This window comes from Suricata suricatta, chromosome 11 (genome assembly GCF_006229205.1).
Source record: "Suricata suricatta isolate VVHF042 chromosome 11, meerkat_22Aug2017_6uvM2_HiC, whole genome shotgun sequence".
In the NCBI taxonomy this organism is placed as follows: Eukaryota; Metazoa; Chordata; class Mammalia; order Carnivora; family Herpestidae; genus Suricata; species Suricata suricatta.
Genome location: NC_043710.1, coordinates 13,071,569 through 13,085,505, shown reverse-complemented (window position 1 = coordinate 13,085,505; position 13,937 = coordinate 13,071,569). Strand labels below are relative to the sequence as shown.

Sequence of the window (13,937 nt, the reverse complement as noted above, 5' to 3'; positions counted from 1 at the left end):
CAGTGAAGAAATGGGCAGAAGACATGAACAGACACTTCTCCAAAGAGGACATCCAGATGGCCTACAGGCACATGAAATGATGCTCAACATCACTCATCATCAGGGAAACACAAATCAAAACCACACTGAGATACCACCTCACACCAGTCAGAGTGGCTAAAATGAACAAATCAAGAGACTATAGATGCTGGCGAGGGTAGAGAGACAGGCACCCTCTTACACTGCTGGTGGGAATGTAAATTGGTGCAGCTGCTCTGGAAAACAGTGTGGAGGTTCCTCAAGAAACTATCAATAGAACTCCCTTATGACCCAGCAATAGCACTGCTAGGCATTTACCCAAGAGATACAGAAATGCTGATACATAGGAACACATGTACCCCAATGTTGATAGCAGCAATGTCAACAATAGCCAAAACATGGAAAAAGCCTAGATGTCCATCACCTGATGAGTGGATCAAGAAGATATGGTATATATACACGATGGAGTACTACATGGCAATGAGAAAGAATGACATATGGCCTTTTGTAGGAAAGTGGATGGACCTCGAGGGTGTCATGCTAAGTGAAAGAAGTCAGGCAGAGAAGGACAGAAACCATGTATTTGCACTCAGAGGTCTAACAGGAAAACAGGAGAAACCTAATGGAGGACCAGGGCGAGGGGAAGAAGGAAAGAGAGTTGGGGAGAGAGAGGGATGCAAAACTTAAGAGACTATTGAATACTGAAAGTGAACTGAGGGTTGAAGGGGAAGGGGGGGAGAGAAAAGAGGTGGTGGTGAGGGAGGAGGGCACTTATGGGGAGGAACACTGGGTGTTGTATGGAAACCAATTTGACAATAAACTATTTAAATAAAAAGAATAGAGAGCAAACAGGGGTGACAGAGGGAGGTGGGTAGGAGATGGGGTAGGTGGGTGATGGGTACTAAGGAGGGCACTTAATGTAATGAACACCATTATATGTTATATGTAAGTAATGAATCACTTATTTCTACTCCTGAAACCAATACTGCACTGTATGTTAATTAAAATTTAAATTTAAAAAATTAGATACTATGTACCATTAACCTACATAAAGTAAACACACTTTTCTATATAATCTTGATTTCTAAAACAGCCAGATGCATTTAGAAAATACATCCATGAAACAATTTTTATGATGTTTCATGAAAAATTTACTGAGCTGTAATAGTGAACTTTTAGGAAAATGTTTATGTGACAAAATATTTAAAACTCTCTGCGCAGTGAAGCATCTATAAGTTATAGTACTGACTTAACCTCTAAAGAGATTGGAAACTTTTCTCAGGTCATTAACACGTCATTTTTGAATAGAAATCTTTAAAATGAAACATATTTTAATTACAAAATTGTGAGGCTATGGCAAACAGATGCAAAAATATAAAAAGGTAGATACACAGAATGGAATATTACTCAGGCATAAAAAGGAATGAAATTTTGCCAGTTGCAATGAGATGTATAAAATTAGAGAGTAAAATCCTAAGTGAAATAAGTCAGTCAGAGAGACAAATACCTAACAATTTCACTTGAATGTGGAATTTAAGAAACAAAATAAATGACCACAAGGAAAATAAAAAGAGAGAGAGAGAGAAAGATGCAAACCAAGAAACAGAGTGTTAACTATGGATGGTTTCCAGAGAGGAGGTAGGTGGTGGGAGTGGTTAAATGGGTGATGGGGATTAAGAAGGGCACATGTTGGGGCACCTGAGTGGCTCAGTCAGTTAAGCATCCAGCTTTGGCTCAGGTCATGATCTCACATTCCTGGGTTGGAGCTCCATGTCGGGCTCTGTGCTGACAGCTAGCTCAGAGCCTGGAGCCTGCTTCAGATTCTGTGTCTTCCACTCTCTCTGACCCTCCTCTTCTCGTGCTGTCTCTCTCTGACTCTCAAAAATAAATAAAAAACATTAAAAAAAAAAGAAGAAGGCACTTGTTGTGACGAACACCAAGTATCCTATGGAAGTGTTGAATCACTACATTGTATACCTAAAACTGATATTACACTGTATGTTAACTAACTGGAATTTAAGTGACAGCTTAGAAAAAAGATACAGCCCATGGGAGATTGTCAGACTGGCAAGAATCAAGAAACACAGCACATTCATAAGCAGGCAGCAACTTAGATGATGAGTCAAGTGAGGACATGTGCAATCTGGCAAAACAGGGATGAGTGTCCTCATTGTCACCTTAATGTCTTAAAGTCCTTAATCCAATTTAGTTCTTTACTATTATCAGACTTACCAGATTTCAAGTATTTGGTGTGGGGGAAAAAACAACCAATATTCTGAAAAACTAGTTTCCCTGGAGTACAAGTATGGTTTATAAAAAACCAGATCCTATATGGAAACGGGGCATTGGAAAATAACCCAGAATATTATAAATAAGGGAATTATAAGGACTTAGAGATCTTCTAGTCTAAACTCCTTAGCAACATATTCTGATTCTAACTTTTCTCTGTGTCCAGCGGTCACCAGGAAAATCTTGCTTGAGCCCCTACTTTACTTCTTGGGGGTCAGAAAACATTTTAACCACGAATAAACTGCATAGAGTTAAATTTCTGGGGTTCCTGAGTGGCTCAGTAAGTTAAGCATCTGACTCTTGATTTTGGCTCCGGTCATGATCTCACAGTTCATGAGATCAAGACCTACATTGCACTCTGTGCTGATAGCATGGAGCCTGCTTGGGATTCTCTCTCTGTCTTTTTCTCCTTGTCTCTCTCTCTCTCGAATAAAAAAACAACTTAAAAACAAAAACTCCATAGAGCTAAATTTCCAATCTGTCTTTCTTTGTGTGGAAATTTAGGACAGTAGACCACCAAGGGATTAGGCAAATGGGAAACACAAAAGAATATTATTTGCGATCGATTATAGTGAAACATCTGCTGGAGATTCAGATTATGGAATTCTACAGAATGACTCAAAGACACTGGTAATATGATAAAAAAAAAAAAAAGACAGAGCTTGGTGAGCATCCAATAGATTTTCCGTCATGGAAAATGCTTTTCGGTGCAAATATCCTTTAAAACTACCTATCTCAACACATCAGTATTTTTAAAGTATGCAATTTAATGAAGAGAACACATAAATTAATAGATATTGGAAATGAATGTGCAGCACAGTCCCTCTTCTACCTGTGAAAATAGAGTATTTTCTTAATGACCACAAGGGTCAAATTCTGGCCAGTGCTATGGGATGTATCTTTTGCCCAAGTTACTGACATCAAGATTCATCTCAGAAGAATACCCAAATGTTTCAGGATGAATCAATTAGAAGTGGAATCTCAGTGGAGAACATCCTCAGAGGGAGAAACACTAATGGGTAGCACAGTACTTTCTCAAAATAAGACTTTTTAAATCCATATTTGATGCTTCACTGGAGTTTAAACCAATTGTCTGCCATGAATATCAGGGCAATACTTTAGGCAATGCTAAAGGTCAAATCTAAAATACTCTGGGGACAAAACTTCTCATGAGACTGTATTCAAGTAATTATTTTCACAATTTCAAGATCTCTAAAATATTTCCTACATTGTTCTTTCAAAAATTCACACAAAATAGGTACTAAGTGCAAAGTTCATGCTGTTTACTCTTCAGAAAACAAATATGAAAACTATATCTTTCCCTATGAGTTTGCACATTAATGGGATGCTTAAGATATGAAATAAATAATGATACATTTCCAGAAGAAAAACTCCTGGAATATGAGAGTCAGAAGACACTGACAACTAACAATGACAAAAATCAGTGCCTAACATAGACAGTAATAAATAAGTATATGTCAAACATCCAAATGACTTGACAACATATTTAATATATTGTTTCTATCCTGTCTCTCATGTATGGAAAAGTTTCCTAACAGTGAGTCTAAAATTGGACACAGAAACACTTGCTCAAATGTAATTGAGGAAAACGCACCTGACACATAATATTTTATATTTCATGAGATGGGTGTCACTAATCATATTTTGCAGTAGAATAAACTACTCCCTCAGGCATGCCCAACTGAAAAATAAATCATAAAACTGAGATCTATACTCAGGTCACAATAACTGCCAAATCAAACCCTTTCCCACTACAATATTCTGTCTCAGTCCGAGAGATACTTTTTCAGACAAGAAGGTGAAGACAATACTTTCACAGGCAGTACGGATCTTGGGATGTTTGGTGATGAAAATGTAGTGTACAAAATTGTCATTCACTCTACATAAAGAAATGTCTGAATTTCTGCCCTGAATCAGTCATCAGGGCTTTCTGGGTGAGCCCAGAGGTAAAGAGTATATGCTTTTCCAGGTGTGGGACTTTTTTTGGTCTCAGTGATTTTTTTGGTCTTTTGTGATTTTCATCCAACATGTTCCTTGCCTGAGCAGAACTGAAGACTCTTCAGGCTATAAGCTGTTCCACAAATGTAATGTATAATCATGAATGGATCCCAAGGAAGATGCATTGTTGCCCAGATTGCTCAGAATTAGTTCCCTTAAATCCTTTCATTGTGATGGAGCATTCAATTTTATTTGTCTCTATTTAGTGAGGAATGTAATGTGTGATCATTACTGTCTGGTGCGAACAAATTTACAATCTTAAATTTCTGCTTTGAAAGAATTCCTCTCCATGGGCTTGTAGCAGGGCATTTTTCATAAAGAACTTGAATACGATTTTACTAAACCAAAGTAATCATCTATTGTTAAAAGATGGAAAGGGAGGAGAAGAAAGTATCAAGAGAAAAATCTATATTTTATTAGAGAGAAAGGGGAAGGCAGAAAGAGGAAGTGGCAAATTCTTATGTGACTTGGGCATCATCTCTTTATCAGACACATTGCTAAGGTAGTTAAGATACAAAGATGAAAAGACATGGTCTCTTCCTTTAAGAACATCCTAGAATAGTGGAAGAAACAGGTGTACACTACGCATATGATTATAGTACCATGTCATAATTGTGCTGATAGACTTGTAAACTCATGGTTGAACTGTAATGTGGAATGTACACAGCCTGACTGTATTAGGGAAGAATTGCTTGAAGAGGTAATGTTCCAGCTAAGTCTTAAGTTATAAGGGCAGAGGAAATATGGAAAAAATGTGGGGCTGGAAGCAGAAAACTCCAAAAGTGTTCCATAAAATGATCTGTGCTAACTCAAAACAACAATAATTTATAACAAAATGAAACAAAAACTTGATGAACCAAACTACCACTTCTCATTCTGCCTAACCTGAGGGATTATTCACATATCACATGACAGGAACCAAAACGTGGACATGAAAGCTAAGTGCTGCAATTTGTTTGCCTGTCAACTATGGAAGTCCACAGTGCTATCCAATAAATAAGGGGGCCACTTTTCTAGCATCAACTTTTCTTATTGCTTCTCCCATTTATTAAGCTTCAGCCACATGGCTTTTCCTCCTGTTATTTCAATATGCCAGGCTTCATCCTGAAACTTTGTACTTGCTAGTGACTCTCTCAGTTGTAGTTCCCAAAGATTAGTTTGTATTTGCCTTCTTCTGATCCGTGAGGCTTCGATTCAATGAGTTGCTTTCTCCAAGAGTCCTTTCCCATTCGCTGAAATTGACACATCAACTCCGCCCTCACTTCTGATGCTCCCAAGTCATTGTCTTCCCCCATTGCCTTGCTTTCCCTTCCTCATAACACTAATACTTGAAATATTTGATTATCTATTTGTGTGGACGCTTTGCTATCAAAATACCCGACCATGAAAACATAATAAAGGACTTCTTCTGCCTTGTGTATTGCTGGATCTCTAGTTTGTAGCATATTGGTCCAGCAATCAGCACAGGTTGAATGAATGAAACATTTTAAACCAAGAGTAGCAACTACAATCTCCAGATAACAGCTGTGCAATATGTGTAGAGAGACATCAGTACAGAATCCAATAAGGGGACAGGAAGCTTCCAGAAAGAGTATGTGTACATTATAAGTCAGCTATCAATTTGTCTAAGAGTTGCTTTATAGTTCTGTGGGAGTTTGGAGAAAAATAAATACACACACACACGAAGTAAGTAGTGACTCTGAAAATCACCTAATTGTGCAAGAAGAGAATTGCATTCATAGTATTACTCATAGCGTTGGTCATTAGTGTTAGTAATGTTAAAAGTGTTACACATCTTATTATTCAGGTATTACTAATAAAATATTTGTAGTTATTTTAACAATAAAATATCAATTTAAGAAAAATTCAAATGTGACCCTATTAAAAAGATGAGGAGAAAGAAATGACAGGGGTACCGGGTTGGGTGGAAGAATTGTAATACTTTAGTAAAAAGATGCCAATGAATTGTGTGTGTGTGTACAAAAATCAATAAAAATAAACATATAAGCATATAATTTAAAATAAGTTAATTACCAAAGAAAATAACAAGAAAGTGCCATCTATGGGGAGATAAGAAAGGGAAAAAGACAAGAATTTATATAACCCTATAATATTATTTGACTTTTAAAACATCATATATACTTTACATTAGTAATTTTAAATAATAATTACAATTAAGCAATTTTAACTACAAACATGCATATATGTAAAAATATAAAATCCTAGAAATAAAATCTCAAATATGATTTTTTTAGGGTTGTGGTACTTAATTTCTTTTTTTTAAATTTTTTTTCATGTGTTATTTATTTTTGAGACAGAGAGAGACAGAGCATGAGCGGGCAGGGGCAGAGAGAGAGGGAGACACAGAATCTGAAGCAGGCTCCAGGCTCTGAGCTAGATGTCAGCACAGAGCCTGACGTGGGGCTCGAACCCACAAACGTGAGATCATGACCTGAACTGAAGTCAGACACTCAACCGACTGAGCCACCCAGGCGCCCCCTTAATTTCTGTTATATGCATTCACATGGTTGAATTTTGTAGTTAATATTGTGTCAGTCAGAAGGGACTACTTGCTGACATGGTAAACGAAATTCAACATAATTTTTCAACTTAAATTTTAAAAATTGCTGGTTACCAGCACAAAAATGTACACAAAGCATAAGTGTATTGCTTCATAAATGTTTACAACGCAAACATGCTTGTTGGACCAATGTCTAAATCAAGAGCAGAGCATTAACAGTAATCCAGACAGCCTCCTCATGCTTTCTCAGCCACTACCCCTGAAGTTAGCTGTATCTTCACTTTTAACACAATAGTTGTGTCTGGCTTTGAATTTTGCATAATTAGAATTGCATGGGACATATCCTTTATGTCTAGTCTTTTGAGGAAGATTATGTTTATGTCTGAATATTATATTAGTAATTCTCTCAGTTTTTTCCGGTTTCTTTAACAAAAATACCATAGATTGGCTGGCTTATAAAGAGCAGACAATTATTCCTCGCTGTTCTGGAAGCTGGAAGTCCAAGATCAGATTGTCAGCCCTGTCAAATTCTGGGGAGAGTCCCCTTCTCAGCTCTTAGATGGATGGCTCTTCCCTGTGTCGTCACATGGCAGAAGAGTCCAGAGAGCTCTCTGGAGTCTCTTTGATCAGAGTCCTAACCTCATTCATAGGGCTCTGTCCTCATGACTTAATCAATCGCCAACACACCCACTTCCAAATAGCATCCCACGGGAGACTGGGTTTCAACATATAAGTTTGGAGAAGAACACATTCAGTCTATAGCAGGGAACTGCATTCATGGTTTTGAATGTAATGAATACACCAATATCTCTTTCATTCCCTTTGTTGTGTAGTGTCCGTTGTATGATAAAATGTATATACCCTTCCTAATATTGAGCGATATTTAGGGTGCTTCCTGATGTAGCTATCACAAAATGCATTCTTTCTTATATCCCTATAGAAATACACACATGCATTTCTGACTTCTAGAACTGGGTAGAAATTGCTGATTTTTGAGGTATGCATATGTTCAACTTAAGTTAATATGCTAAATAATTTTACAAATTAGTTATATCAATTTTCATGTCCACCAGCATCATATAAGCGGCTTAGTTGTTCCACGGTCTTCCCAAGACTTAACATTATGAGTTTTGTGTTTGTTTTTGTATTTACCTTTTTACATTTTTTAATTTCATTTTTTGCTATGCTGGTATGTGTGTGTGGGTGTGCATATCTCCTAGTTGTAATTTACATTTCCCTAGTAGCCATTGGAATTGAGCACCTTGTGGTATATTATTTGATTATTTTTGTCTGGAACCTGTTCATAACTGCTGTGCTCTTTTTCACTCAGACTCATGGGTTGATTAATATTTTAAGTTACTCTAATAAATTATATTTAGATTGCATCATAATTTCTAAATCTACCACTTACTATCCATGCAATCCATGCCAAGTCACTTAAAGATTCTTTGCTTCAGGTTTGCCCAACTATAAAATTAGGACAATAACATCAGATGTCTCAGTTTTTCTTATGACTTAAACACAATATCTGTAAATATCTATAAGTAAAAATGGTGTGAAGGTCGTTGAATAGTAGGCAACGCTCTGTGAGTGGGATTTATTAATCTTCCTTCTCCTAAATTTATCAAAATATGTTCTATATTTAGTATTTCACTAGGGACATTTGGTATTTTAGGACCCATACTCTGCTTAATAAACTGAAGTTATCCAATGCTTTCGCTGTCCTAAAAACACAAAGGTTTTTAAAAAAGACTTTTAACTACCTCCCCGTTCTCTGTCTTTATAATCTGTTGTTTTCTGATAAGACAGTTCTATCATTTGAACTCCCATGGTGTATCTTATCACTGCTTCATATAGTCAGCATGTATATATATTTCGACATATGTTTTCCCTCATTCTTGGAAATGTCTTTTCTTTGTATTCAATACCAAACGGACAGTCTCATCTCTAGTTGTAGTTGTTCATTTTAATGTTCACAGTCCTGCATCTTACTTTTAACCTTTATTTTTTTCAAGTATTAAGTGCACTTTAAAAAATTGTTACTGTTTGTTTTTGAGAGAGAGACAGAGAGACAGAGCATGAGTGGGGGAGGAGCAGAGAGACAGTGAGACACAGAGTCTGAAGCAGGCTCTAGGCTCTGAGCAGTGAGCACAGAGCCCGATGCAGGGCTTGAACTCATGAATTGGGAGATCATGACTTGAGCCAAAGTCAGACGCTCAACCAACTAAACCACCCAGGCAGCCCACAACTATTAAGTGCATATTTGCATCAAGCCATTCTGACATCTGAAGTTGAGTTTTTTTTAATTTCAAGTCTATTTATGAATACATGTCAAGTTTCAGAAAACCTTACACCTTTCCACAATACTTTATTGTTTGCAATTGTTAGTAAAACTTCCCAACAAAAAAATACTGTAGAAGAACACAGCATACATTAAACTGACAGCATAGTAGATCTTATTTGTCCTGATCCTTTTGTTTTACCACATCATGAATTGCACTGGAAAAACTCTGGTGTGCATATTTCATGTCAGAAACTGTTTAACTTAAATCAAAATAAAATACAGCAGTGTATACATGCCAAAACCCTACCAGAGAAAACCATTACAAGAAAAAAAATGTATGTGTTTCAAAGTATGAACTGTTTTTTTTTTTTTTTTTCCTGAAAATGTGTATGAGCAAAGACTTTATCTGTGGAGATTCTTTGAGGTCTGGGTCCTGGATGGATCATTCATCTGGTGTGCCTTTGTGTGCATTTGTTCCTTTCTCATGAAACTACTTCCAAGCTAGGGTCATTTTATTTATTTATTTTTAGTTTTTTAATGTTTATTTTGAGAGAGAAACAGACAGACAGGGAGTGAGCAGGAGAGGGGAAGAGAGAAAAGGAGACAAAGAATCCGAAGCAGGCTCCAGGCTCTGAGATGGACACAGGGCTCGAACTCACAAACTGCAAGATCATCCCCTGAGCCAAAGACGGAGGCTTAACTGACTGAGTCACCCAGGTGCCTTTAATATAGGATCACATAAAATTCATTATTTGGCTTGAAATTTGTTAACTTATGTGATAGCTTTCATAAGCTATCTTGAATTGTCTTGAAATCTTAAATAAAATATTTTTTAACTTATTTATGAGTCAAATCACAGACTACTTTGATTTTGTTGGTGTCACTGAGAGTACATGAGGAGAGGTTTTAGCCCTTGAATAAAACTGATTTCATGAGGGACTTCTGTCCTAACTCCTAGCCTTGTGTGCACTACCTCACTGGTCTTCCATCTTCCGGAAAGATGATGATCCTTAATGTTTGAGATTACCTTTTGGGAACTGTTGGCTTCAATGTCCATAAAATACACATCTACAAGACTGAAAGAAGTGGGTTTGACTCTGTTGATTTGACTATTCAATGTCATTTAACATTGAGCTGCAGTACCTTCATCTTTAAATAGGAAAAATGATTTCAGTTCCACAATGTTCCAAGTGCAAATAGGCATCTTCTTTTTTTGACATTCTCTGAAATGCAGTGGTGATAAGGTAAAGAGCTATATCATGAACAAAGTGCTCTGCAAAAGTGAGGTGGCATGATGATTACATCTGTGTTTCACACTTTGTGGGTTGATGTAACAGCTCTAGACCTGCATTCAGAGTATCATCAATTACCTTTGTATCTCTTCACATAGACTTTTTAGGTAACATTCAATTTGGAAACCATTAATCCTCTTTTTTCCTCAAAAGACCCAATAAAAAGGCAAAGATGGATCATGGCAAGATAAGTGTGCTTTACCATGGACCAAATTTTGGGTGTGCTTCAAGCTAAAGATGAGGATGATAGAAGCAGGGACTGGAACTGAGCTGACAGAGGAGTCATAAGGGAAGAGGCACCCATGTGAGTTGCATGAATTCAAGGGCAATGAGGGCTTCCACTGGTAAAGAAGGCAAGCTTATCTAGAAAAGTTTAGCAGAAATTACTGTTTGAAGCTTATTATTGGCTCCAGTTAGAGTGTATAATTCCCATTAAAGACAGTTGAGGGGTGCCTATGTGGCTCAGTCAGTTGAACGTCTGATTCTTGATTTCAACTCAGGTCATGATCTCATGTTCGTGGGACTGAGTGCTGTGTTGGGCTCTGTGCTGAGCACGGAGCTTGCTTAAGATTCTTTCCATCCCCTGTTCCTCTCCCTCCATCCCTGCTCACTTCCTCTCTGTCTCTCTCTCAAAAAAGAAAAAAAAAAAGAAAAAGAGACATTTGAAGATTATACCAACACCTCCCAAAAAGAAAATATTGTTCTTGCTTTAATGGCTTTATTCCCCAAGTTAAAAGCTGGGGTTTTTGTGACATTGATCCCTCAATGTAAAGGTCTTTCCTTTTTTGTCTGGGCAATCAAGGCTTTCTTGGGAACGCAAACCTCCTATCAATTGACAGAGGTACCCAAACTCCATTTTGTCAAACTTTCTTCATGAAAATTCCCCCAACCCTTTCAAAACAAAAACACAGTTATTTGGGCAAATTATTGTTTGTCCTAAACCCTAAGAAAAAGTTATAATACATATAAAATAAAAATATTTAACTAAAATCAGCATGGAAGTTTATTTAGAAAGCAATTTCCTTCTGACCAGTTCTTTGGTTAAAGCTTCTTTCACTTCCTTGTTCCTCAGACTGTAGATCATGGGGTTCAACATGGGAATTACCGATGTATAAAATACAGCAACCATTTTTCCCTGTTCCACAGATTCCTTTGACGGGGGTCTGACATACATGAAGAAAAGAGTGGCATAGAAGATGGTGACAGCCGTCAAATGGGAGCCACAAGTAGAGAACGCTTTGTGCCTGCCTTCTGTGGAACGAATCCTCAGGATAGCAGGAATAATAAAAAGGTAGGAAATCAGGATGATGAGGAGAGAAATGGAAAGGTTACATCCAGCCACAACAAACATGGACAGCTCTTTGTTGTGAGTGTCAGAGCAAGCCAGCTTAATGAGCGGTGGGTCCGCACAGTAGAAGTGGTTAATTTCATTGGAGCCACAGAAGGCTAGCTGGTAAGTCCACATGGTTTCCATGAGGCCGATGAGCGCTCCAAACACGTAAGTCCCCGTGACGAGGGATGTGCACACACTCTTGGACATCTTGCTGCCATAAAGCAGAGGGTTGCAGATGGCCATGTACCGATCAAAGGCCATCACAGCCAGGATATAGACCTCCACTTGGACCAACGCAATGAAAAAGTAACACTGCACCAGACACGCAGGATAAGAAATGGTTTTCTTCTCTGACAAGAAAATCTCCAGCATCTTTGGGGTCACATTGGAAGAAAAGCACAGATCCACAAAGGATAAGTGGCTCAGGAAAAAGTACATGGGTTTGTGCAGCCGGGCATGGACCTGGATGAGCACAATCATACCAAGATTCCCTGTGACTGTGAGCATGTAAATGGCCAGAAATAGCAGGAAGAGGAGGATCTGCAGTTCCAGCTGACTGGTCAATCCAAGGAGAATGAACTCATTCACTGAGGTGAAATTTCTTCTCATAATTTCCTTCAGATGAGATGTGAGAACTTTGGATCAGTATAGAAATTTTTTTAGGGGCTCTAGAGTGACTCACTCACTGAGCCTCCAACTTCAGCTCAGGTGTCAATCTCCCAGTTGGTGGGTTCAAGCCCTGCAGCATGTTATGTGCTGACAGCTCAGAGTCTGGATCCTGTTTCAGATTCTATATCTCCCTCTCTCTGCCCTCCCCCACTAGTGCTCTGTCTCTCTCTGTCTCAAAAATAAATAAACTATAAGAAAATTAAAATAAAAAGAAAGTAATTTTTTAAAGTAAAAATATCTTTTATGGAGGCGCCTGGGTGGCTCAGTCGGTTAAGCGTCTGACTTCAGTTCAGATAATGACCTTGTAATTCGTGGGTTCGAACCCTGCATCAGGGTCTGTGCTGACAGCTAGCTTAGAGCTTGGAGCCTGTCTTCTGATTCTGACTCCCTCTCTCTCTCTGACCCTCCCCTGCTCGTGCTGTCTCTCTCTATAAAAAGAAAAAAATTAAAAAAAATTAAGTCTAATTTCTTAGAACATCGTTTTGAATATTTTACATGTTTATTTCTTTCCCTTTCTATGACTTTTTGTCTCAGGAGACACTAGAAATAGTGGTTTAATTGAAAGGTATTCAATTAAGTGTTAGTAGACACACTTAAACCTCAAGGTCCCAGTCGCTAGTTGGCTTCAAGTCTTTTTCTTTGATAAATATCCTCTTATTTCTTTTTGTCCAGTTACCATTTGGGTTTCTGTCAAGACATTTCTTACTCATCTGCATTTCTACTTTTTCTGTTTTCAGTATTTTATTTAACCTAATATCATTTTTTTTATCCCAGAGTTTGCTAATCAGTACCAATTACAAATATCTAACACTTATCTAAATAAATTTACCCAATAATATAATTACTGGTTGAGAACTTTGAACCAGAAGTTCTTTTCCTGTAACAATTATTTCTTCCTGACTGTGCCACATTAACTCCTTAGGTTCTTTTTAAAAGGGAATTATGGGATAAATTTAAATATGCATCTTCATTCATTCTTTGTAAGATATAAGAAACCAACACTTTCTATTTTAAAATGACTAGATGTTAGTTTGGGGGAATATAGAGGAAAAGAAAATTCTTTTAAAAGTTGAATGATTGTAAAATATTTTATCATGTATGGTTACTGATACAATGCACAGGAAAGCTTTCAAAGTCTTTTAATGTTTTTTTTCCAGTCAATTTAATATGTCTGGTGTGGCTAGTTTTTCAGTCCATCAGATCTGATTTAGATCAGAAAATGACTTGGTCCAGTATGTTCGTCTACATTTGAGAAAAAAAAAAGAGCAAGATGATAGACTAAACTGGAAAACAGTGTGGAGGTTCCTCAAAAAATTAACAATAGAACTCCTCTATGACCCAGCAATAGCACTGCTAGGGATTTACCCAAGGGATACAGAAGTACTGATACATAGGAGCACATGTACCCCGATGTTCATAGCAGCACTGTCAACAATAGCCAAATCATGGAAAGAGCCTAAATGTCCATCAACTGATGAAAGGATCAAGAAGATGTTGTTTATATATACAATT

General features: G+C 37.5%; 1 protein-coding gene and 1 pseudogene across 1 annotated transcript; both read right to left on the bottom strand.

Annotated features, from left to right (window-relative positions):
* Positions 1–10,254, bottom strand: part of LOC115272412 — a 13,950-nt pseudogene extending 3,696 nt beyond the window's left edge.
* A 1,172-nt stretch (positions 10,255–11,426) lies between these two features.
* Positions 11,427–12,368, bottom strand: LOC115271729 (olfactory receptor 5M8-like). Its single transcript, XM_029914661.1, has one exon. The coding sequence runs from the start codon at positions 12,363–12,365 to the stop codon at positions 11,427–11,429; it is 939 nt and encodes a 312-aa protein (XP_029770521.1). The 5' UTR covers positions 12,366–12,368.
* Positions 12,369–13,937: the final 1,569 nt, after the last annotated feature.

Excerpts from the sequence above, each read along its gene's own strand:
- LOC115271729 (XM_029914661.1), bottom strand. The coding sequence starts at position 12,365 with ATGAGAAGAAATTTCACCTCAGTGAATGAGTTCATTCTCCTTGGATTG.